The sequence below is a fragment of the Equus asinus genome, chromosome 2 (assembly GCF_041296235.1).
Source record: "Equus asinus isolate D_3611 breed Donkey chromosome 2, EquAss-T2T_v2, whole genome shotgun sequence".
NCBI classification, from domain to species: domain Eukaryota; kingdom Metazoa; phylum Chordata; class Mammalia; order Perissodactyla; family Equidae; genus Equus; species Equus asinus.
The window spans coordinates 88,810,948-88,836,556 of NC_091791.1; the positions used below are offsets into that span (position 1 = coordinate 88,810,948).

General features: G+C 46.2%; 1 protein-coding gene and 1 pseudogene across 2 annotated transcripts in view; one reads left to right on the forward strand and one right to left on the reverse strand.

Annotated features, from left to right (window-relative positions):
* Positions 1–5,035: 5,035 nt before the first annotated feature.
* On the reverse strand, positions 5,036–5,778 carry LOC106831400 (small ribosomal subunit protein eS6-like; annotated as a pseudogene).
* A 14,392-nt stretch (positions 5,779–20,170) lies between these two features.
* The window catches only part of FRMPD2 (FERM and PDZ domain containing 2), a 119,224-nt gene continuing 113,785 nt past the window's right edge, over positions 20,171–25,609 (forward strand). Inside the window, exon 1 of one of the 2 annotated variants that reach the window (XM_070493502.1) lies at positions 20,171–20,462. In XM_070493502.1, the coding sequence (XP_070349603.1) occupies positions 20,438–20,462 (25 nt within the window). In that variant the 5' untranslated portion in view covers positions 20,171–20,437. The remainder of the gene's footprint in view (positions 20,463–25,609) is intronic. The other variant, XM_044759592.2, reaches the window with a different exon arrangement.

A 25,609-nucleotide genomic window follows, 5' to 3' on the forward strand; every position in this document is an offset into this window, starting at 1 on the left:
TCATAGGTTTCTGGCTTGTGGCCAAGGATAGATGTTGGTGTTGGTTCACCGAAATGAGAATCTTGGAAGAGGACAAAGCTTGAGTGGAAAGATTATGAGAGCTGGTAGTTTGAAGGCTTTTGATCTGCCCAAAAGAGATGCCAAGTTGGCATTTGGATATACAGAGCTGGGCTCAGGGAGTTAAGAGGTGAATCATTGACAGATAATGATGACTTGAAGTCTTGGGTACAGATGAGCCTAGGCCTGAGAGAGAGAGGGTAGTGAGTGAGAAGAGAAGAGGGCCGGGAACCAGCCTTGAGGAACTTCAGCAATGAATGGCCATGAAGAGGATGAGCCTGAAAATGACACGCCAGGGAGGTAGAAGGAAAGAGGGATTCGAGAAGAAAGGAGTGATCAATAATATCAAATATAAGAAGAGGCTTGAAATCTTGGAATAGTTAAAGCCAAAAGTGGATTACAGTGGGCTGAGGAATGAATAGGAGATGAGAAAATGGAGGTGGTGGATAACGATGGGTCAGGCAGTGAAGAAGGGCACCAGAATGATTTACATATGGTAGGAAGACCGTTGAGAGGAAGAGGTGGAATCAAGGGAATAAACATGAGTGTAAGTTTTCTAAGAGAGCGGGGTGAGGGGAGGGTTCATTGGACACACAGGTGGAAGCACTGGCAGGTACCCCCTACTCCTCACCAGACAAATTAAAGACCTAGAGGTAACAAAAGACAATATAATCAGAGTAGTTGTCAAGTGAAGGATGTTGCCGGAACAGAGCTCCAGAGTTTTGTGCCCTATTCTCTTTAATACTTTAACAGTCTCTCTTTCATTCCACAGGGAAAACTTGTGATTTATTAGCACAGCCTGCCACTGTCAGCTTCCAATTATCTCTACCTAGAAAGGACGCCCTGCGTGTTGTATATGTGAGCATGTGTGACTTCATTACTTGTATTGAATGTAGTCATCTCTGATATTCTGCAAATTCAAAATGCTTTTTGTAACCCAGATGTGGCTCTGGGCCTCCTTCTTCTCAATGCATTTTTCCTTGTTAATCTATTATGGTTCCTTGTGAACCTATTGGGGGCTGACTCAGAAAAAGACAAAGAGCGAAGGAACTCAGGTTTATTGCCTCTTGTCCCAGGGGAGTTGTCTTGGAGACAGCGGGTCCTTGGGTCTCTCTGGGACTGGGATGGGAGAAGGAAGGAAGGGGAGGCTGCAGGCCCCTTAAATCCAGCCTCCGTGGGAGCCCTGAGAAATGGTCAGAAAGAAGTTGCAGCCTGTCCAGACAACCTCTTTCTTTGTCATTCTCCCTGGCCCACACACACATGCTGGATTGTGATGGAGTTGGGCCTTTGGCTAAGGTGTCGGGTGAACCTCACCAAGCTATTCAAGGGCACCGAAACTGAAAGTTGAGCCTTGATGTCACTTCCTAGTCCCCTGACCTCGCTGCAGGTGTGAGGAGTTGGGGGGAGGGGGCTTATTGACTAAGGCCTGCAGAAGGACATCTCTAGGGACACCCCCTCACTCGTGACCCCATCTCCACAGCCCTTCTCCTTTAGCTTTGCTTTCCAGCCCCCCAGTTTGGTTTCCCAACCATGCCCTTAGTCAAGTCAACGGCCCCCTCCACAGGGGGAAGAGGTTCAGCACCTCCGTCAGTCACCCCCTGACTCTAGGATGCTCTTTGAAGCTCTGTCAAAGGAGAGCCTGCTGGCTGCAGAGGGGGCGGCTCAGGCTCTGGTAGGACGAGTAAAGGAGAGATGAGTGTTCATATTGCAAATTGATGTCTCCAACTGCAAGAACTGTGGCTTATTTTCTCGGGGATAGGACGGGACCAAAAATGAGCAGAGTTGCTCAGTCACGACTTGAACACAACAAAGTGGAGAGACAAGTGGGTGGTACTCTAATTTGAACTTATAAGTAGTACCCGCCTCTTCTCTTGGGTTTCCTCTTTTCCTCCGCTCCCTTGTGTACACATGGCTTCTGGGTACATGCAAGAGAGACAACCCAGCTATTCAAGCCTTTAGATTGAGTACACACACATGTTTTCATGAAAAAAATGGTCAGCATTTATTCTTCTAAAATGATGGTTCTCAAATTGTGGTCCCCAGAACAGCAACATCAGCATCACCTGGGAACTGATGGGAAATGCAAATTCTCAAAATCACTTCAGACCTGCTGAATTAAAAGCCCTGAGGGAAGGGCCCGACAATCTGTGTTTTAATACGCCCTCCAAGTATTTCTGATGCTCACTCAAGTTTGAGAACCACTGCCCGAAGACACTAGTTCGCAAGGCCACCTGCTTATCCGAATCACCTGGGGAGCTTTCAGAACTATCCGTACCTGGGCTCCACTTCTGGTAATCCTTCTTCAGAGGGCTGGGGTGGAGCCAGGCTTCTGTAGTGTTTTAAAAACTCCTCAGGTGATTTTGGTGTGCAGCCCAGATGGAGAGCAGTGTCCTAAGAAATTCAGCATATTGTCTGTTCTTTAAAGTCTCAGAGCAAACGGTACAGGACAACCTGCCCCCCACTAGCTTTTGTGTTTCAAGTTCTCTCTTAATCTTTCCTTTCGTTACTGGCTTTTTATTCTAATATTCTGCCCCCACCCTCCCACAGCTTAGAGATACCTCGGCTAAATTGTCCTCTTTCCATCCACACCCAGATATTGAAGATATTCATTATTTATCCTCTGGAGGAAAAGATGCAGGGAATTGAATGAGAGGTAAAGAATAAGTTGTTGAAGTCCTGTAAGCAATAAATAAAATCCTTATTGTTGTTTTAAATAAATGTGTATTTAGGAAGAAGACTTTCCACCAGACATCTCAGCATGGATGCTCTGCCCCATTTACAATTCCTTTGCCTACAATTCTTTCCAGCCCAGTGGAATTTTCCATTTACAACTCCTGTACTACAGAACACTTTTCCAGGCCCTGTGGTGAAAGAAGACAGCTCCTCATTACTGGTTCCTCGCCCTTAGTAGCTTTAGGGAGGATCCTTCTCCATCTCATCTCCACCTCCATGTCTACCTCCACCTCCATCTCCATCTCTACCTCCATCTCCATCTCTACCTCCACCACCATCTCTACCTCCATCTCCATCTCCACCTCCACCTCCATCTCTACCTCCATCTCCATCTCCACCTCCATCTTCATCTCCACCTCCATCTCTACCTCCACCTCCTTCTCCACCTCCACCTCCATCTCTACCTCCATCTCCATCTCCACCTCCATCTTCATCTCCACCTCCATCTCTACTTCCATTTCCATCTCTACCTCCATCTCCATCTCCACCTCCAGCTTCATCTCCATCTCTCTCTCTACCTCCACCTCCATCTCCACCTCCACCTCCATCTCCACCTCCATCTTCATCTCCACCTCCATCTCTACCTCCATCTCCATTTCCACCTCCATCTCCATCTCCACCTCCATCTCTACCTCCAACAGTCTCTCTATCCTGTTCCTGAAGCAGATTTCCAGACAAAGACAGCATTGCTTTTGAGGGTAAGTTGCATTGCCCCTATTGCCAAAACCCAGCAGGATTGATTCTCAGCTGAGAGCTGACACAGCTGCATCAGCCTGGCCAGCTGGGGGCTTGTTGTGGGACTGAGAATGAGGGCAGAGGAGAGTAGGGTTTCAATACTTGGGAAAAGGCAGAAGGAAGTGCCATAACTCTACAAGGTGTGGTCCTCCTATGTGAAGGACAACTACACAGGGGAGAAAGTGAGCATTCCTTCCCGAACCCAAGGCAGTCCACACTCCAAGTGGTGCTTGAGGGATAAAAAATCCAGGGGAAAGAGAGGAGAAATTCATTTCCAGGGGTGAAGACTGGGTAAGGTCTCAAACCCAGACCCCAGTGCACCCCTCCCCATGCCCCTTGCCGCGTTCTATTTCCTTGGAAAGCCAAAGTGTGGTTGGTAACTGTCAGCATATGCAGAGCAGAGAGCAAGACTTCCCTTGGAGTCAGCAGTAATAACAGGGATGTCACAAATATCGTCTTCTCAAAGGTAGGGCCTTGGCATGAGGTTCGTCTATCACCAAGCAATCAAGCAAGATCTATCAAGCAGGGGAGTGCCCATGTAGAAATGTGGACCGTCTCGTTGGGATCCCCTTGTGAGGGCACATACACACGCATGTACTTAGAGAAGATGGTACCACACCAGCGGGCATGGATTCAAATACTTGGCTCATTCTGCCCTCACAGCAGGGTGGGGCGTCAGGACCTGTGGTCAGTGTTGGAAGGACATAGCCCTCAACAAATAGGCAGGGAGGGAGTAAATACCCTGACCTCCCATCCTTCTGTCTCCTGCCGTTGCTCATTGCCTGCCATTGGCCAAACACAGCCACAAGCAGAAGGCCAGGGAGCCCAATGATGCAGTCCATACGGACGATTGTCCCTCACCCCAACTACAGGGCAAGCGACAGGGTGCAGAGTGGAAAGCTTCCTTTGGAGGTGGATGAAGTCATGGGCCTCGTACCAGGCTCCATTAGGGTAACCACGTTACACAGCTGTGTTAGGGACACTGTTCACATTCGAACTCCAGCATATGTGCTCAATTATTGCATTATTAAAATTTTTAGACCTTTTGTTTGTTTCTTTTTCAAATTTACGAAGAAATTTAAATAGTTTACTGTTCCCTGTAGATACTTTTAAGTTGTCTTTAATTTACTTAAATCAAATAAAAAGATCATTTTAGGCCCTGACCTGGTAGCCAAGTGGTTGAAGTTCCATGTGCTCTGCTTCGGCGGCCCGGGTTCAGGGGTTTGGATCCTAGGCACAGACCTACTCCACTCATCAGCCATGCTGTGGAGGTGTCCCACATACCAAAAAAAAAATACAGGAAGAGTGGCACAGATGTTAGCTCAGGGCAATCTTCCTCAGCAAAAAAAAAAGAAAGAAAGAAAGAAAGAAAGAATTTTATAATCAATACCTGAGAATTCCAATATCTGAAATCTTTATGAGGCATGCTCTCTCCTTCTCTCTCTCTCTCCCTCTCTCTCTCTCTCTCTTTTGACATCTAATCTTATTTATTGATTACTCTTAGAAAATCTTATTTTTGACCGCACTCAGACTCAGAGGCGGAAGCTCTCAGAGACGACAGCCTCCATCTCTTGGCAATCTGCTCCTGGCATTTTTCTTTGGCCTCCTTCATTCTCTTGGCCTAAAGTTTAGCATATTTTGTGTGCCCTTCTTTATTTTTCTGAGTATGCTGTTTCTTCAGGGCAATATGCTAACATGTGTGTTGCAGGACAGGTGGAGTAACAGGACACTGAATCTTGGGCGCTTTGGTTCTGGGTTTCTTACCTTCTTTGTTCAGGGGCTTTCTCACAACACACTGGTGGGCATCATCTTATTTAGGAGATTGAAAGTTTGCAGATTCTTCCAGCTCTTTTGGGCCTCAGGCCACAGGCATGGCAGCATCAATCCATCCAGAAATCTCCCCCTGCCCCTAACTTTTTTTTCACAATAACCAAGTTGAGAATACTCAGGTTGACATGCACAATGCAACCCCACACAGACCTGTGCTTGCTTTCTCCCGTCTTCCTTGGTCTGTAACAGGAAGGAGCATCCCCTGCTCAGGAGCAAGCAGACCTGGCCATCCATCATGAGGAAAGCTTGTTCGTCATTCCCATTGTTGGTTTGGACCCCATATGCCTTCCACTCTTCACTCAGACCACCAGCGCCAACTTCTGCGGCCATACACTTCTCATAAAAGGTCGGGAATTTGCATTCATCGTCCACTTCGATGAGTTTCTGGCAGCCACTGGTTTGCAAGAAGGTGTTCAGCTTCATCTGAAGCAGCTGATTGCCTCTGAGTCACCACAAAAAACAGCTTTGTGTGTCTTCTTCTTCGTCTGTTGTTTCTACTGCTGACTTTGTGTTCTGAGGTCCCTGTTTTGAATGGAAGGAAGGCAAAGGTATTGATTAGTTTTATGCTTTGATAACGTCAGTATTTATGTCACAATTCATAGGTTAACCAGGAAAAGAATAAAACTAGGGTATATAAGGGTATATACTTTTCAAACTACAAGACTAAAAAAATGATAAAAAATAACAAATAAAAACTAAGGCCAAAAAGGATAGAAAAAGGAATGTTAACTAGGCTGGATGAATAGAAAGCACAAACTAAGGTGGTGGATTTAATATATCTGTGTATGTCAATATTTTTTTAAATGTAAGAAAACAAAAGCTCCAGTTATAACCAAGAATTATCAAATTTAATTGAAACAGAAAAACAGCTACAAACCATTTATAATTGATAAACTTATCTTAAAAAGGTTGAAAAGAAAAAAAATTCTGGTGGGAGATTTTAATACTATCCTCAGCAATTCATAGAGTAATAACACCAAAAATTCCAGTAGTATATAAAATATAAATAACTTGACCAAATGGCCATATTTGGAACACTGCTCGCCATTACTGCAGAGGTCACATTCTTTTCATATGCAGAGAAACATTTATAAAAATGATCCATAAAGCAAATCTTAAAAACTTTCAAATGACTAAGTAATACAGAGCATGTTCTCTGACACACTGCTATTAAATAAGAAATCAATAACAGAAAGACAACTAGAAGATTTTCTTATATTTGGAAATTAAGAAACACATTTGTAAATAATCTATTGAGTCAGATAATCATAACAGAAATAAGAAAACATTATAAACTGAATAAGAATAAAAATAAACACATAACACTTGTGAGACGAAATCAAAGCCGTATTTAGAGGAAAAAATGTTATAGCCTCAAATGCCTTAAATTCAAAAGGAGGAGGTGACAAAACTTGGTTGAGAGACATTAAAGAAGTTCCCACAAATACAGGGGAAGATATGCTATGTTCATGGATTGGAAGACTTATTATTGCAACAAACAAGTTAAGCATCCTCCCCAAGATGTTAGAAAAAGAACAGCAAGATAATTCCAAGGGAAGTAGAAGGACAGGAATAAATATAGAAACAAAAGTTAAATAATGAAAGAAAAAACAGAGAGAGAGATAGAGGAAGATTGGGAGGATGAATAATAAATGTCAGAATTTTTTTTTGAAAGTTACACAATTTCAGATGCAATGCTATTAAAAATAAATTAAGTAAAAGAGACAAATTCCTAAAAATATATAACATCAAAATTAATTCAAGAAAGATGAAATCTAAATAATCTTAAACCTAAAGAAATTGAATAAATCAAAAAATAATATTTCCATAAACCTTTAGCAGACCCAGAAAGCTTTATCAGCAAGTTCTATCTAAAATTCAGGAAACCAATAGTTCTTACATTACATTGCTAACTCATTTTATGAGGCTAGTGTAACCTTTATAATTTAGAAGGTTAATAAAGAAAATTATAAGCTAACCTCACATAAATATAAACACAGAATTTCTAAAATATTGGCAAACAGAATCCAGTAATATATAAAAAGGATAATTCATCAGGACCAAGTTGAGCATTCTCAGGAATGCTGGCTTTACATTAGAAAATCAAAAAAAATTAACTACAGTAACGGATGAAAGGAAAAAAATCATATGATCATCTCAATGGATTCTGTAAAAGTGCTTGATTTTTCAAAACCCATTCATAGTAAAAACTCTGAGGTAATTCTGAATAGAAGAGAATTCCCTCAAGTATTATGATGTATCTAGTCAAAACAACAAATATCACCCTTAACTGCAAAATGTTGAAAACTTTCTCCCTTGAATTTAGAAACCAAATGAGGAAGCCTACCTCCATTTCTAATCGATATTATGTCAAACTTCCTAACTTCAGGATAAGAAATAAAACGTATAAGAATTGGAAATGAATCAGAAGCTATAAGATGATGTATGTAGATAATCCACAAGATTCTACAGATAAATTATTGTAACTAATAAGCAAATTTAGCAAAGTAATGAATACACAAAAATTAATTACATTTCTATATATGCCAGCAACAGATAATAGATACTAAATGAGTTAAAAGGTATTTAAAAATAGTATAAAAATATGAAGATTCAGGTATAAATTTAACAAATTATGAAAAGGACTCTATGGAAAAAATTACGAAATTGACTGAAAGACAGTAAAGAAGACTTAAAAACATAGAGATATACCACGTTTGTGAATTGGGAGACTCAGTATTGCAAAGATGTCACTTCCCCCTGGATTTATCTAAAGACTTAATGTAATCACTATCAAATTGTTCAATAGGACTAGAACCCAGTATTCTGCCTTGGCCTCAGGTTCTTCCCATCTTTCTTTTACCTTCTGTCCAACAGATAAGGTGTCTTAAACACCTTTGAAAGACTCCCTCCCTCGCACAAACAGGATTCCTCTCCTTTCTGTTGTCTCCCACATCTGTTATCTCTTTGCCATCACTCGGCCACCATGGCACGTCCAGTCCCTGCTCCTGTCAAATTGATTCTTGGCCCCTGGAGAGATGGAGGGAGGTTCTCAGAGAGATGGAGACAGTGCCTTTGGCTTAGAAATGATTGTCCTTATGGCTAAGAGGAGAAAGAAGGGTCTAAGAAGCACACGCTTGCAGGAAATGGGGCAGAAATAGGACAAGGTCAAGCAATGAGGAGGGCAAAAGAAGTCGAAAGGTGGTTTTGGTGCTAAAGTCCTTCCCCTCCTCCGCCCCTGAGTGTTAACTTGTATCTACTGATTTCCACAAAGGATGAGGGGCCAACTGCTGTAGGAGTAAAAGCAAACAAACCTGCAACTGCGTGGTAGGCTGTTTGCAAAGATGGCTGCAAACGTCCCCCATCCCTGTGTGCATGCTTCTTTGAGATGTCTCTTTGCTCTTAGCCCAGGAGTTTATTTCCTTTGAATCTGAGCTGTTCGTGTGACTTGCCTTGACCAATAAGAATGCAGAAGTGACATTGTATGACTTCTGACTCTAGGCTTCAAGAGGCCTTGAAACTCCCATGCCTACCCTCCTGGAAAGCGGCACCCTCCAGCTGTGATGGTACTGGGGAGTCATGTCAGGACTGATTTGTGGGCACACGGAGACTGTCTTCGGCAGTCCCAGAAATGTGTGGGAGACATCAACTTTCAAGGACCCAAGCAAGGAGGGGGCTTGTGTTTGAGTGGACTGTTTATTAATGATGCTGAATCCAGTGGCCAGAGGGCCTGGGGATGTGCTGGTGACAGGTACCAACAGTTCCAGAGAGGTGGCCATGTGTTGCTCAGCTAGCAATCCTCACGGCCACGCTGACAAGGAACTCTGGCATTTCACTATCTGGGAGGTTGGGTGTAAGTCCAGTGGTGGCCACCAGGTGTCACGGTCACAGCCTGCTGGGTCAACGTTGTTGCAATGGGACTGCCCTGCCATTGTTCTTGGAGAGTCTGGCTTTGCAGCAACTTGACAAGGGCAAAGAAAACATCCCAGACAATGCACACCATTTCTTCTTTCCTTACGGCTTCCTCCCACCTATGTATGAACCCTTTAGGCCAGGGCAAGTATTAATATTGATGTAGAGCTCATGACTCAAGAGAGTATAAATAATTCCTAGATTTCTAAAAGAAAATGCTTTATTTAAAAAGATGTTTTACAAGTCATGGACCATAGAGGTAGATACAGAGGGTTGGTGTTGCAGACCCCTCCAGTGCTAAGCTGTTTAAACACGGGTCTCGTTTAGCATTCTTCCTGCCACAGAGTTGATTTCAGTAAATATTAGAATAAATGGTCATAAAGTTGATAATGTAAACAATAATAACAATAATGATTTACGTTATTGAGCACATAAAACATACCGGGGATTTCCATGTATTTGCTCATTTAATTTTCACAATCGTTCCATTCCAAGTGCCCATGGCCTTTGAGTGGTGGGAGAGACGGATGAATGAGTGAGCGAGCGATGGAGACAAGCTTCGTTGTTGTCATGTGCTTTCAGGCCAGGCCTCAGTCGGAATGGAAAACTCAGGCAGAATGGAGGCCAAAGCAGGAGCTGAGGGAAGACCTGGAGAGGCCGAATTTCTCTTCCCCAGGTGGGCAGGCTATGAAAGGCAGAGGAAGGAGTGTCAGGGTGGGGGTGTGGCTGTGTGTGGCTGAGAGCACCGGAGCAAGGCAAGGTGACAAAGCACCACCTTCCTATCTAAAGACCCGAGAGCAGCACTCCCAGCACGGGATGAGTGTGAGCCCAAGCCATCGTGGGGCATTAATGGGTTAAAGCTGTCATGCTCATCAGGGAAAATGCTCGAGGGAGAAATGGTGGGAAGGTAACGTGTCCGGCCCCTGTATTAATGGGCAGACCATCAAAGAGTGGGTCCCTTTCCTGGATTTCACGCTTCCTTTCTCAGTTGAGCACTTAAGAGGGTGTTTGTCTCTTCCCAGCACCTTGCCAGGAACTGGAATATGTTGCCACGAGAAGAACAGACACAAGAGCTCCGTGTCTTCAAGCTTCCCCCTGGTGGTCCCGACCTGTATTCATCTCCCTCTGCTCTGCATCCTGAGGGCCTTGGTTGTTCCTCCTCTGTCTGCAGACCTGGCTTCCGTGGCTTCTGACCCCAACGCCCTGTTGCTTTGTCTCTGCGTAGCAGACTTGTCTTCTTTTCCACCTGGGCTAGAGTGTTCCAGTGAGTTCTTGCACCTAAAAAGAGAGCCACGCAAGCCGACATGGGTGGGGAATGGTGTCTGCATGCACAGCATCTGATCTTGACTTGGGTGGTCCTGCTCGGGCCCTGAGGACCCTCCCTCTGCCTCCTCTTCAGGACTCTCAGGGTTGGACCAGAGGACCTTGCCATGGGAATCTTAGTAAAGTGTGTGCCTTCCTTTCAGTTATGGCCCAGATTTTATCTAAGCCGTGGTAGCCACACTAACCAAGGTGGGTCGTTCCAAATCACTCACATCTGTCACATGCCCGTGCACCTGACAGGGAAGCTTGGTGAAGTGGAAACTGCAGCCCTGAGGCAGGTCCCAGGCCCTGCCCTGACATGTCTGGCTGATCTGCCAGCCTCAGCCGGCTCTGTCCCCCTCCTCCAGCGTCCTGCCCTCTCTGTGCTTTCTGGTCACATCCAGATCCAGTCCAGCCTGGCCCTGCCCTGCTCAGCACCACCAGGCTCTGGAACAGCCCCTCCTTTGATATTTCCCAGGACCCTCCTTCCTTTGTCTACAAAGCCCCCTTTCTGCTCAATCTTCAAAAACTACCCAGGCACCATCTGCTCCAGATTAGAAACCTGGGTGTCTGGTCTTTGAAAATCCCTGCCCTGGCCATCAACAGGACACGCAGGATCAGGCACGGAGCCAGCCTTCGGCATTTGTCCCTGCCTCGTCCCTATTACCCTCTCCCGCACTGGGCCTCCCTCTGGCCTTCCTGATTCTCTGACCCTCTGCGCTGCCCCCGCCCCTTGAGCCCACGTGCTGCTCATCCTCTTCGCTGTTCCCCTCAAACCGATCACCGTCTCAGTCTTCGCAGTGTTCCCTCCAGATCATTTCCTTTTTTAAGCCTGAACCTCATCATGCAGATAATTTTGAGTGCCACTTTCCTGAAAAGGTTGAGGCCACCTGACATGAGGTTTTTCAAATTCTCCCCATTGGCTTCAAAATTTCTACACCCTTTCTCTCATCCTTTCTCTCTCTCTCCCACCCCAAAGAAAGAACCACCTCTCTAAGGCTTTCCCTTGTGTTAGTTCTTCTAGTGGAAGGAACACAGGTTTTCAAGTCTGCCTGTTTTGGATTCAGATCCTAACTCTACTCTCTGTTATAGCTGTGTGTCCTTGGGCAAATTATTTGGCTTCTCTGAGCCTCAGTTTCCTAATCTGTAAAATGAGGATAACACTCCCCACTTCCTAGTGTGTGGGCATATGGGATCATATACTATGTGTGAAAAGCCTTGACACACAGTAGGCCCTCATTAGAGCAAGTGGTGCCTGGTGCTGCTCCCTGTGGGACCTCTCAGTGTCAATCATTCCTTTGCTCCTGAATGCAATTTCTGCCACTTTCAGAACTTCTCCTCGGGTTTGATCACCTTATATGCTTCCTGGCTGGGTGACCTTGACTAATTCAGTCAACCTCTCTGAGCTCTAATCTTCTTCTTTGAAAAGTAGGAAAAAGGCATTGACTTCACAGGGCCGCTGTGAGAGAGAAGCGAGACTAGGCCAGAGAAAGCACATGTCCACAGTGTCCTCGTGGGTGCTGTCTGGGTCCTGGGTCTGTGTCGCTTTTAGTCTATAAAGGCACAAATACTCCATCATTCAATCAGCATGTGTTTATTGAGCCTCTGCTCTGAACTGGCCCCCTTCTAGGTTCCGGGGGTGCAGCATCATGGCAGACATTCTTCACTGTTCATCCAATAGACACACACCTCTTTCTTCCTTGATGTCAGGGCCCCAGTTTGTGCATACATCAGGAAGCAGGTACTCCAGAAAGATGGGCTGATGCTCCTCTCCAGGGAGAAATCATGACTGATCAGAGCCAATTACTGTCATCCTATTCTACTTCAATTTAGGGGTGGGCCCATGATCTCATCTGGACAACGATATAAAAGGGGAAGCTAGCTAGGATTCTGAAGAAGGTTCCAAAGAGACATGAAAGGATAAAGCCCTTTTTCTCCCTTCTGACACGACTGGGTCAGGACATGAGGGCTGGAGCTGCAGCAGCCACCCTTCAACGTGAGAAGAATAGAAATGTCACCCCAGGGCTCTGATGTTATTGAACTGCTGAATGCACATTTCTGTGGGAACACAGGTGTCCTTGGTTGTCTGAGTCACTTTTCATTGTTTCCTTTGTCACATGCACTTGAAAACATCCTGCAAGCAGTAGGAAAGACAGATACAGTCCCTGCCCACCTATAGCTTATATCTATCACTGGGGAGATAGAAAGTAAACAAGTCAACAAATAAATCCAGAATATTAAAGAAAAACATGATAATTGCTGTAAAGAGAACTAAAGAAGGCAAGGAGATCCAGAATGATGAAGGCATGCTATTTAAGAGACAGCCTTTCCCAGAAGGCGACCCTTGAACAGAGACCTGAATGAAGTAAGTATCTGAAGATCTGGGGGAAGAACATTCCAGGCAGAGGAATCAGCATGTGAAAGACCTTGGCTCGGGAACAAGCTGGACCAGTTTGAAAAATGGCAAAAACAGCCAATGTCTGACCAGAGTACAAGAAATCGAGAGGAGAGTGAGGTGCCAGCATTAGACGGCGCGTTGTGGCCACGGAAAGATGCTCAGATTTTATGGGATTGGTGTGATGGGAATACATAGGAAGATGTTGAACCATCACGACATGCTCTGTCTTTGGCTTAAAAGGACAACTGTGACTGCGAATGGGAGACCATGGTGGGAGGGCCAGTTGTTGGAGTAGGACTAGCCAGGGAGCTAGTCAGTGGTCCAGGTGAGAGAGGATGGTAGTTCCAGTGGAGGGTGGGGCGGAGGTGGTGAGGAGCTCTCAGATCCTGCATTTGTTTTAAACAAGGCCTGCTGATTGATGAGATACAGGATGTGAAGGACCCGGGGAATGGAAGGTAACTCAGTTTTTTGGCCTGGGCAATTGGGTGCGTGGTGGCGGCATTTACTGACATACTTCTACTGAGGAGGGAGGAAGGGTCTATTGTGGGGAGAAGGGGACTTAGGAATCAGCAATCCTCTTTCAGATCAGCTTAAATCTGAGTTACCTGTTAGACCTCAAAGTGGAGATGTGTGGGTAGTTGGATAAAAGAATCTAGTTTATTGGTGAGGTCTGGGCTCTTCAGAAATAGGAATTAGGGATTCATCAGCCTATAGAAGGTAGGTGAAGCCATGGGAGTTGAGTTTTATGTGAGGAATGAGTGTAGAAGGAGAGCAGGGGCCTGAGGAGGAAATCCCCAGGCATTCCAGCATCTGGAGGTCAGTAGAAGGGGGAGAAGCGGGCACGGAGACTGAGGAAGAAGTGGCCAGCAAGATTTAAGGGGAGTCAGCAGGGTTCGTTCTGGAATCCAAGGGAATTAAGCATCTCAAGGGAGAGGGGCTGTTCCAGGTCCAATGCTGCTGCGGGTCAAGTAAGATGAGCGTTGAGACCTGACCCTTGGATTTGGCCTTTGAAAAACAGCCTTTCAGGGCTCTTGGGGGGCAAAGCTTGACTTGAGAAGGTTGAGGAAAGAAATCGCAGAGAGCAGAGGCGGGCAGGTTGGACGCTGGGCCCCCAGAGCGCTTCTGCCTGGATGCCTTCTCCCCGCTTGGTGGAGATTGACGTTATCAGCTGAGCGTGGGGAGAGTTAGGGGCGACTTGACCAGGGTAATGTAGAGGGATTGCTGGGCTCTGTGAAAGCCGCTTGAGATGCGTGGCCACGAATGTAGAGCGGGATCAGTTAGTGCAGGTTTGTGCTGTTCTCCAGTCTGGCTCGGTTGCTTGGCTGTAAGGGGACAGTGGGTGGGAAATTGAATTTACCCAGGATGGGGGTTTCTCAGGTAATTATGAGGCGGAGGGGTATATGCAATGGCAGCAGATGCGAAGTGCTCACGGCAACAGGCAGTGGTCTCGTTGTCCTCCGCCCTTTATGTGTGTTAACTTCCTTCACTCTCAAACAGCCTGTGAGTAGGTGTTATTAACTGCATTTCACGGATGTGGAGACACGACACGGAGAGGGAAGTAACTTGCTCAGGTAGCAAAGTCAGTATGTGGCAGAGCCAGGATTTGAAGCTACGTGGTCTTGGCTCAATAATCCTGCTCTTGACCACTATGCTATGCTGTAGCTCCCACTCCCACTTATGTGCAGGTGAGCGATTTTAGTGATCAGCTGTACCACTGTAACTGATGTGACAAAATGCAATGGCTCAGACAACATAGATTGCTTTTTTCTTTCTTACTTAACAGTCCAGAGAAAATGTTCTAGGTAAGTGGAAGCTGTGGTCCCAGGCTGAAGGGAGCTCTGCTATCTATATGTGACTTCCAAGGTCCCTGCGAGGTCATCTTCACTGTCATTCTTCACCCCTTCCTGTGGGGTGCACACGTCCTGTCCACTCGCGTTCCATCGGCTAGAACTCTGTCACATGGCTCCACCCAGCCACAAAGGAGGCTGGGAAGTGTAGTCTGGATGTATGCCAAGGAGGAAGAGGAGAAGAGATTTTGGTGGATGGCTAGCAGCAGTTTCTGCCACATGGCCCACAGACTCTAAGCTAGATAATGAGGGAAAGAAGTATAGGGGGTGGATGATGAACAGTGAAAAACTGGCAGGGTCCGTGAATAGGAGATCTTGATGGGCACAAAAAGTTGAGTTGGGTCACTTGAAGGAATAAGCTGGAAAAAGAGGAACTGGTGTGTTGTCTGAGCCTAGGATGTTTGAAATGTAAATTTTGGAGGTGAGGCAGTTACTTGTAATGACAAAGGCTAAGGTGTGAACACAGGGGTAGCCGGCTGAGATGGGGTGAGGAAGGTGAAGTGAGGTGGTCAAGGATGTATTGAGGTCATAGAGAAGATGGCGGGAGAGACCCCAGGGAGCCCAGAATTGACACGGGCAATGAATAGGAGCAGGCCTGCCTGCTGTAGGGCCCAGGGCAAGAAGACAAATGGAGACCCCACTCCTTAATAGTATTTAACATTATTTAAAAGTTCTAAATATTTAAAACTAAATATTTTCAATAATTATTTAAAAGTTAATTTTTAATTAACTTTATTTAAATAAAGTCTAAGTATTTAAAAGTTATAGGTCAAGGGGCCAGCCCGGTGGTGCAGTGGTTAAGTTCACACATTCCGCTTCAGCGGCCTGGGGTTTGCCAGTTTGGATCCTGGGTGTGGACATGGCACCACTTGGCAAGCCGTGCTGGGCAGGCATCCCACATATAAAGTAGAGGAAGATGGGCACGGATGTTAGCTCAGGGCCAGTCTTCTTCAGCAAAAAGAGGAGGATTGGCAGCAGATGTTAGCTCAGGGCTAATCTTCCTCAAAAAGTATGTCTATCTTCTTATCTGGACAGAGGTTCCTTTGTAACTTTCTACAAGACTAAATCTGAAATGAAACTTCTGAGTCAGGATTTTATGAACAACTGCCCTGGACTTCCAGCCCCAGGCTGTGGCCGCTCTTCTTCCGGCTCTGCCCCACACTGTGGTCCTCACGTCTAAGTTCCAGCCACACCCACACTGGGAGGACCGACCCAGGGGAGAGCCCTGTGCAGGCCCTGGAGCAGGCTCAGCTCTGGTTGGGCAGGGCACCTGGAACAATGCCCAGAAGAGGGACACAGGGGCTGGGTCAGCATGAATCCTTGGCCCGTGGACTTCTCACCCACTGGGAGAGGTGCCTTGGGAAGAGGGCAGAGAGGGCCTTGTTGCCTGGGTCTGAGGGGGGCACTTCTAAGGGGTCAGTAGGTGATGGTGGAAAGAATGGGATGGCATCTTGTCATGTGTCTCAAGGAGGCCCAGGTTTGGAGGGAGAATGTCAGAGAAATGGTTAGAAGAGCATGAAAGAGAGGCTGGCCCCGTGGTGTAGTGGTTAAAGTTCCTGTGCTCTGCTTTTGCGGCCCTGGCTTTATGGGTTTGTATCCCGAGCATGGACCTACACACCGCTCATCAAGTCATGTTGTGGCGGTGTCCCGTATACAAATAGAGGAAGACTGGCACAGATGTTGGCTCAGGGATAATCTTCCTCACCAAAAAAAAGAAGAGCAAGAAAGAAGCCTCCTGGACTGTGTGGAGGCAGCCAGGTGAGCCGAGGCCATGGGAGATAGCCTCAGATGAGGGGTTTGGGGATGGACGGAGCTGCACATCCATGTTCTGTGCCAGAATCCAGCACGCTTATACTTCCTCCTCTGGCGTCGGCCCTGCCTGGCATATTTCCCAGGTCTTACCTTTCTTCCTGGGTAGTTTGGAATCAGACCCTGCTGATTTGTCAGAGGGCTTATATCTGTGCGAGACACCACAGAAGCAGAGTCACCGCCCCGGGTCATCGGGATCCGCCCTGGAGGCCCCTTGAGGGCTGTGACCTGTGCCTCATTCATCTTTGCACTCCTGCAGGGCCGGGCACATTTCGTGACTGTTGGGCCAGCGCCCAGGCTGCTGCCATTCAGTCCTACAGGCAGGTAGTCAGAGCAGGAAGTCACCCGCTCTCCCGTGGAGTCTATGTATTGTGTAACTTTTTATTTCAAAATAAGTCCCAATTATGCCAAAGTAGTGCAGAAAGGGGTTTCCCCCAAGGGTTGCATCTTACCCAAGTGCAATACAATAGCAAAACAAGAAACTTCACGTTGGTACAACGTGTGCGTGTAAGTCTATGCCATTGTGTCACTTGTGTCATATCACTTGATTCACATAAACGCCACCTCGAGCCAGAGAAGGAACTATTGCATCACCACAAAGATCTGCCTTCATAGTCACCCCACCCCACCCCTGGCATCCCTGACCTCTGGCAGCCACTAATCTGCTTTCCCTCTGTATAATTTTGCCATTTCAAGAATGCCATATAAATAGCGTCACACTATATGTGACCATTTGAAACTGGCTTCTTCCACTCACTGTAGTGTCCTTGATCCATCCAAGTGTTATGTGTGCCACCAGCTCATTCATTTTTATCGCTGGGTAGGATTCCATGGTGTGGATGTGCCACAGTTGGTTGAACCACTCACCTACCGGAGGACGATTTGGTTGTTAACAGTTTTGGACTGCTGTAAATAAGGCTGACAAAGAACCGTGGACAAGTTTTTGTGTGGACAGACGTTTTCGTTCCTCTGGGATAAATGCCCAGGAGTTCAATTCCTGGCAAAGATACGTTTAGTTTTCAAAGGAACTGTCAAACTTTCCCAGGGTGGCTGTGTGCGCCATTTTTATATTCTCCCCAGCCAAGTCTGAGAAGTCCTGGCTTCTGTTTAGAATAATAAAACTTTGTTGTTTTAGATTTAATTCCTTTGCAATTTATGACAGTTTAAACATTAGACACATCCTTGGTATAAAGCACGAAATAAGGGGCGTGACTGGGGATTGGTTTTTGTGCTGCGTTCTACTTGATTATATATCCTCCTTTCAAGAGCTGTATGTAAATATGAATAAACGTGGTTCTTGAAAGAGAAACAATTACGATTACTTAAAAGATTCAAATTGGAAAATTTCAATGCTAAATTAGGATTTTTCCTTGCTTTCATTTGAATGAATGAAATCTTAGCAGAGATGACTACAGAAGGGGCTTGCTGCTGTGTGCTGACATTTGTAACAAACAAGGTGAGGGCAGTGATGACTTTAAGGGGACCCGCACGGCTCTGGGCATCAGAGACTCAGGCGTTGCTCTCTGTTCTCCTATGAACCAGCCACACATCCCGACGAGTTCACTTTCTCCCTCGTGGCCTCAGTTTCTTTAGTTGTACATGCTTAGCCTGAACAAATTACTAAATAAAAATGACCTGGGCCCTTGCTAAGAGGCAGATGCCCATGGCTCTCTCCCCAGAGATTCAGCCTCAGCGGGGCTGGGGTGGAGCTGGGAACCTACGTCTTATGGAGGTCCAGTTTGAATCTGATGAGTACAAATTTGGGAGAAACAGCACAAGATGGTTGCAATTATTGTAAAATGCTTTACCGGCTAGTGTGGAATGCTAGTAGCTTTAGGCAGGAAAAAGATAGATGTAAAATATTGTATGATGTTTATTAGTTTTTTTAAAGCAATATAACACAAGGGTATAAGAGGACAGAAAACCCAAAAATCGACAATAATTTCCTTGACTAAATAATAACAGCTAATTAATGATTAAAGAATAATAATAAATATCAAGTTTCTAGTGATTCCTTGTAGATAAAGAATATATATGTAAGAATATATAACATATATAATACAAGTACTTATAACATAAAAATAGATATATATTCTTTACATATCTGTTTAGACTAAGAGGGGTGATACAGGGTGATTCTATGCCTTTTATTTAAGATCTTTGGGCCAGCCCGGTGGTGCAGTGGTTAAGTTCACACATTTGGCTTCTCGGCGGCCCGGGGTTCGCTGGTTTGGATCCCGGGTGCGGACATGGCTCCGCTGGGCAAAAGCCATGCTGTGGTAGGCGTCCCACGTATAAAGTAGAGGAAGATGGGCATGGATGTTAGCTCAGAGCCAGTCTTCCTCAGCAAAAAGAGGAGGATGGACAGTAGTTAGCTCAGGGCTAATCTTCCTCCAAAAAAAAAAAAAAAATCTTCTTGGCAGTTTTTGAACACCAGCCCACAGGGGTCGACCTCCCTCCTGTGCGCAGCTGTGTAGTTGGTTTTCCACTGTGTGGGAACCTGAATTTATTTCTCTGTCCACTACTGATGGACACTGGTGCCTTTCAGTTTTTCACTATTACAAAAACAAATGCTGCAACGAGCATCCTTTTTCATATGCTTGTGCAAACTTTTGCAAGAATGTCCGTGAGGTCAGTTCCCCGCAGTTGGGTTCGCAGAGGATATGTGCATTTAAAATTTTAATGAATGTTACCAAACGCCCCACAGAGAGGCTGCGCGATCCCACAGTCCCACTACTGGCGTGTGGGACTGCTCATTCCCCACGCCCTCTCCAGCACTGGGTTTCATCAAATGGCATTTTATTAAATGGTCAATATATGAAGTAAGATACATATTTCCTTTCATAAGTCTCTCAGTTTTGAAACTGCTGCTGATTTAAAGGGCACCAAAGTTCTGTCCTTCCACCCCCCGCCCTAGAGAGCTATGATCTGATTCTTGCTGTTCCCCTCTCCGCTGGCTCCTCTCTGAACCCGAGAACCAGAGGGTATGAGAATTCCTTTTCCGCTTTCTCCAACCACATTCCTCTTCTATTAAAAAAAAGAAAAACAACATATTTTATTGAGGTATAATTGACATACAAGAGCTGGATATATTTAATGTCTACAACCTGATGAGCTTGGCGATGACTATATGCCTGTGAGACCATCACCACAGTCTATGCCACAAACATATCCATCACCTCCAAACGTTTCTCCCTGCCCTCTTCATTATTATTCTGAATTTTGTGTGTGTGTATGGCTCACAGCCACGCTCCTCTTGCCTTCCCACGGGCAGCTCCAGGTCATCGTTCCTCACTACAATCTTGCATGTTTCTCTGTTCTGTCGGGTGCAGGCACAAAGCCTGACTCCATTAAAGGGCGTGGAGGCCATTGAGTTACTGAAAAGAAGGCTCGACTCGTGGCCAGCCCCGGTCCCTTGCAGGACTCTTCTTTTGATTGGACCAGGAGATGAAGTGACATCAGTGTCAAAGCCCTGGCTGAGCTGCAATCCCATTGCGTTCGGTGGCCCCTAATCCACTGAGCTCTTACGGGCTCTCTCACGGGTCACCGGCTTTGAGGACGCAAGCTGCGGAGGGGGCTCTGCCTCTGAAAGGTCAGAGACTGCGCAGGGCTCAGGGCCTGTGAGCAAGCCACAGGACAGGGAAGGGCCCTTGCTGGCTCCATCCTGGGCGGCCAAGTGCTTAGTAACAAACTGTAAACAAAGGCAGCGGCACTGGCGACAGTGGCAGCTCAGGAGAGAGACGAGCAAGAGGTCCCTGCTCGTGGTTGGAAAGTCCTTCATGATGAAGCCCTAGATCAGGTCCGGGAGACTCGGATGCGGCCTTTGACACAGGACACAGGTACTCCTTGGCATCATTCCCTTTCCTCCTGTCAATCTGGACCAGGGAAGGGCAAACCCATTCAGGGGTCTGGGTATCGGGAACAAGGATACCACGGCTGGGCTAGGACCTGTGTGAATGAGTCTTTGCAGTATTTTTCAGACTTTTATTTGTCCCAGGCTACTGGTAGGGCCTGGTTCAGACGGTGCATTTGTTTTTCAGCAGTAAAACACGGGTTCAGCGGAGAAAACATGGGGTTTAGGGTCAGGCCAACGCTTGTTTGAATCATTGCTTTGCTATTCGGCATCTGTTCAAATTCAAACAAACGTTTTAACTTGCTTGAGACTCAGTTTTCTCATCTGTAAAATGGGGATAATAGGACCCACATTACGGCATTGCTGAGGATGCATGGGGTGCCATATGTAAGGCACTTAGCATGTGCTTGGAGCATAAGACTAGCCCCAAAAGTGATAGCTGTCACCATCTTTCAGACATGAAAGTTGTTGCTTAAAGAAGGTCAGTGGCTTAAGATAGAGTCTCAGGCCATGTTTAGTTGACTTCCGGAAAACAATGGAAAAAAAAAAGTGTCAGTGATTCACCTGGCTTTATATGTATCTTTAAAGGAAAGAAAAAACTCACCTGAGCTTTTCAATACTTTAAACAACTTTTTTTTAAGCAGCAATTGAATTCAGAGATGAGATGTGTCTATTTCTCTGGGCTACATCCTGTGGTTCGCTATAGGCTGTAGCTGAAACTAATCAGTTAGTTCCTCAGTTCAACAAGCACCTGCTGGGTATCTCCTGGGTGCCAAGTGAGGTGCTAGGTGCTGGGGACATCTCTCTGCTCAGAGGATCTTCCAGGTGAGTGAGGGAGCCAGAGAGGCAGACCTGCATGACAAATTGTGGTGGGAGCAAGTGCTGAAATGGCACAGGCTCCTGGAAGGGATGATATCTGAGCACAGTTTGAATGCTAGGTAGGCACTAGCAGGAGGTGGGAGGGGAGGAGTTGGAGAAAGGCATCCCAGGCAGAAAAAAGCACATGCAAAGGCCCAGTGGCATGAATAAATAAGGCACACTCTGGGAACAGCAGGAAGTTTGGCATAACTTCAATGAAACGTGAGTGTGGGAGTCTGATAAGAAAGGAGGCTGCAGAGGTGAACAGGGCAGAGCAAGGATGGCCTTCTACAGCTTGCATTTCGTTCAGAAGGTCCCGGAGAGCCACTGATAATTTTAATGAGGGGGATGTTATGATTGCATTTAAATATTAGGAAGATTATTTTGGTAGCAGTATGGGTATGGGATTGGAGGGGATGAAGCCTGGAACGGTGATGGATGGCCCAACCTAAGGAAACGACAGTGGGGACATAGAGGGCCTCCAAGCAGGTGCTGCCAAGGCTGTGAAATAAACCAAACCTGTATATATACGTACATAAGTTCATTATGAATATTTTTGATACAAAGGATGTGTATTCACAGTCTACAAGTAATAAAATATATAATAGTCTTTACTGCAAATTCCGTATAACCGATTGACTCACAGAGAACGCATTAGTTGATTTTTGCTGAACTGCTGTATCCTTAGTCTGCCCATGTTTGCAATTGATCAAGGAATGTGGTTCCAACATGAGTGCTGGCTGATATTTTTGCTTACGCTGACAAGTAAGAAGAAAGTTAAGCCATGAAGGTGGATGTCTTAGCTTCACTTGTCTGTCAATGACATGAGTGACTTCTTTGCTGAACTGGATAACAGCTTTTGAACTCTGGAAGGATATTTCCTCAATTTTTGTGCTATTCTCAGTGTAACAGCTACAGACATGATACACTTTTAGGTTTAATCTGCATTATTAACCTTTTTTCCATCACTTTAAGTGTAGACAGTCAACGGAAAGCAAACCAAGCCCTGATTTTAACTCTTTTGCCAATTTCTATGGTGTAAATGCTCCCACTGTGGCCAATTCTGAGCCCTCAGTGTGATATCACTGAACACAAAGTTGGAAGAGATACGCACCAGCACACCATTGGATGGCATTTCCACCGCACACATGTGATTGCTTTAAAAAAGCCTAAGGTCACAGACAACAGTAAAACGTAGTGAAATAATTAGGAAATAGTGAGTCTTGAATATTCTGTTAATACAATTTCTTTAACTGGAAATTCCTATAACAATTTTTTGCCATGGCTATGTTTAACAACCAGTTTGGGAAATTCCTGGAGATTTAATGATTGGCTCTCGCTGGTCCGTAGGAGCCTTCTTCAGCACATCACAGGATCCGAGAGAGTTTAAAGAGGCACAATCCATGGGGATGGGAGTATGATTAGTGGGGATGAGAGAAAGGGGGACAAAGAAAGGAATTAAGAAGAATACTCGCTTTTCTCTGTGGACAAATATATCCCTCACCAAAACAGGAAATACAGGGTTGGACTCCGGGGTGCACGTCAGTGCTGGGCTCTTTGAAAAGATCAATGTGAGAAGAGAATTATGAATTTAAATACAGAACAGAGAAGGCTGAATGCTGTTTGCAGGCTTCAAGAGAAGTCGCTGGATTTCTTCAGATGCCTGCAGACACGGTGCTCACTCCTGGCAGTAAGCCCCTGTGGGGTCGAGGCGGGATCCTATTCTTTGAATTCCCAGTGTCAAAACCCCCAGGCCCAGCACATCGGTGCTCAATGGAATTTATTTTAGTTAAATTATTCTGTATTAATCCTTTCATTTTTAAAGTACTGTTTGCTTTGCCTTTCTATGAAATGAATGTAATGCTACTTTCTACAAAGTGTGCTTTAAGCCTTAGGGAATAACTGGAAAGCAATGTCAACCTTCCTGGAGAGACTCTTGGGTGCTGTCCGCTACCATGCTGTCTCTCCGTCGGTCACGCTCATTGGACTTGAGGTTATGGAGGAAGGAGGAGGCCTGCTCAGAGGGGCCATGAACCAAGGGAGTGTTCAAGGTGGGCCAGGCACACAGCCTGAATGAGAGCATGTGTGAAAGCAGCACTGCTGACCATTTCTCCCCCTTTCCATCTTCCTAGTCTCTGGCCCCAGTGCTGACTCCTCCCCACCACCTCATCCCCTTCCGCAGGTCCCTTCCACTCACAGCCTCTGTATTCGGGCGACACAGGCTGACAGCAGACATCTGGTCCTGGGTTATGGCCTCAGTTCATCTTCTGATGAGTCCTCCACCAAATTCCTCCCCTCTGATCTCAGAGAGTAGTTACCCAAGTCTCCTGGAGTGTTGATGAGCCCTAGTTAGGGGTCTCCCTAGTTACCTAACACAGCAATTCTACCTCCAAATTCTAATTGGCTGTGGCAATTGCCTGCCTGTAACTGGTTCTCCCAAAGGAGCCAATGGGGTCTAGGGCAGCACCATCTGTAGCTCAGAATGTGCAGGTGGACCCCCCGGCGATCCTGGTAAAATGCAGATTCTGACTCAGGAGGCCTGGGGAGGGCCTGAGTCTCCATTTCTAACAAGCTCCCAGGTGATGCCAATGTGGCTTATCCAGGGGACCACCCTCTGAGTGGAAAGGACTGGAGGGTACAGAGTAGGCCAACGCCACCCGCAGCCCCATCCGTGAAGCCATGTTTTGTGGGTTTGTCCCTACCCTATCCCCTGCCCTCAAGAAATGCTCAGCATTAATCGTATGACTAGCTGGCATTTATTGAGACGCTACTGTGAGTCAGACACAATGACTCATGTCACAGATGAGTAAAGAGAAAAAAACAACTTGCCCATGGTGGGTAGAGTTAGTCTAACTCTGACCTCAGGACCTGCCCTCTCAACCACTATGCTTTGCTATTCACATTTTCCTTCTGAGTTTTATTGGCCCCGAGCTCAGTGGTTTTAGCTGTGCTCCCCACAGACCTCTCCTCCCTGAGCCTGTCTGGCTAACTCCCTTCCCCTAGACTTGGTCTTCATTTTGTTCTTGGTCACTGGCAGCTCTATTGTGAATTGCCTTTTTTTTTTCTTGCCTTGGCTGTACAGCTCTTTTCCCCTATATTTCCAAGAGTTAAAATGGTTGTAATAGCCCATTGTCACTGGAAATTAGGTGGTGAAGCAAAGTGAGTAGGTAGTGAAGGAAGGCAGGAAGGAAACCTGCAGAACGGTGGGTAAGGACCAGTTCAGAGTGGGCTCGTGCCAGTCAAGGGGTAGATTCTGAGACTAAGCTGTCAGAACTTACTCTTCCATAGATCAAAGAGGTGTAAGAAAGTGTCTGGCTGGTAGGAAATGTGTTGGGCATTAAAGTGTCATCCGAGTATTTTATTTCTTGTGTCAGTATCATTTCTGCATGATGCGCCACTGACGACAGGTAGCTTCCAACTTACTCACTGATTTACTTAGTCATTCAGCCCATGGAGAAGAAGGAGCTCCAGGTGGGAGTGTCCCAACACAGCCTGTGGGAAGGACTGGGGGTGAGGGGTGTGGTGCATCTGAAGCATGGAGAAAGGCTATGAGGGCAAGTGGAAGTGGCTGGAGATCAGTCCGGAGGGGTGGACTGAAGGTCTCAATAGCTATGTTCAGGAGTTTGGAGCCTGAGATGATCCTATGGACAATAGAAAGTCACTGAAGGTTTAAATGTGGAGGGGTAACACAGGCAGATTTGTGTTTTAGGAAGAGGCCTCTGTAGGACGGAGGATGGATTGGAGTGGTGGTAAGACTGGAGTGAGGAAACTATTGGGGAGAATAAGTGGTCATTCAGGTGGAGGGGGACGCTGGTAGCTCAGACCAGGCCAGTGTCGGGGGGCTGGAAAGAAATGCATGGATTTCAGAGAGATTTGGGGGTGGTGATTAAGAGGATGGGGAGTTGAAGGACAGGAGACGAGAATGGCACCTGGAGGTCTGGCCCGAGCAGTTGGGTGGGTGGTAGTATGATTTATCTGGATAGGGAGTTGGAGGAGGAGGAGTTGGAGAGACGGTTTCAGTGTTGAGCAGCCAAGTGGCATTGTCTAGTAGGCAGCTGGGAACACCAAGCTCAGGAGAGAAGTATGAGCTGGAGACACTGCTGGAGGTGATGTGTTGAGAGCTGGTACTTGTGCAGAGTGATTCAAGGAGAGAGGCCGGGGCAGAAAGCACCTCGAAGACCACTACCATTTGGCATTTCCTTTGTTCATTGTTCTGTATAATGCCGTGGCAAATCTCTTTGAGTATGCAGCTTTCCCAGTGATATCCTACTGTAA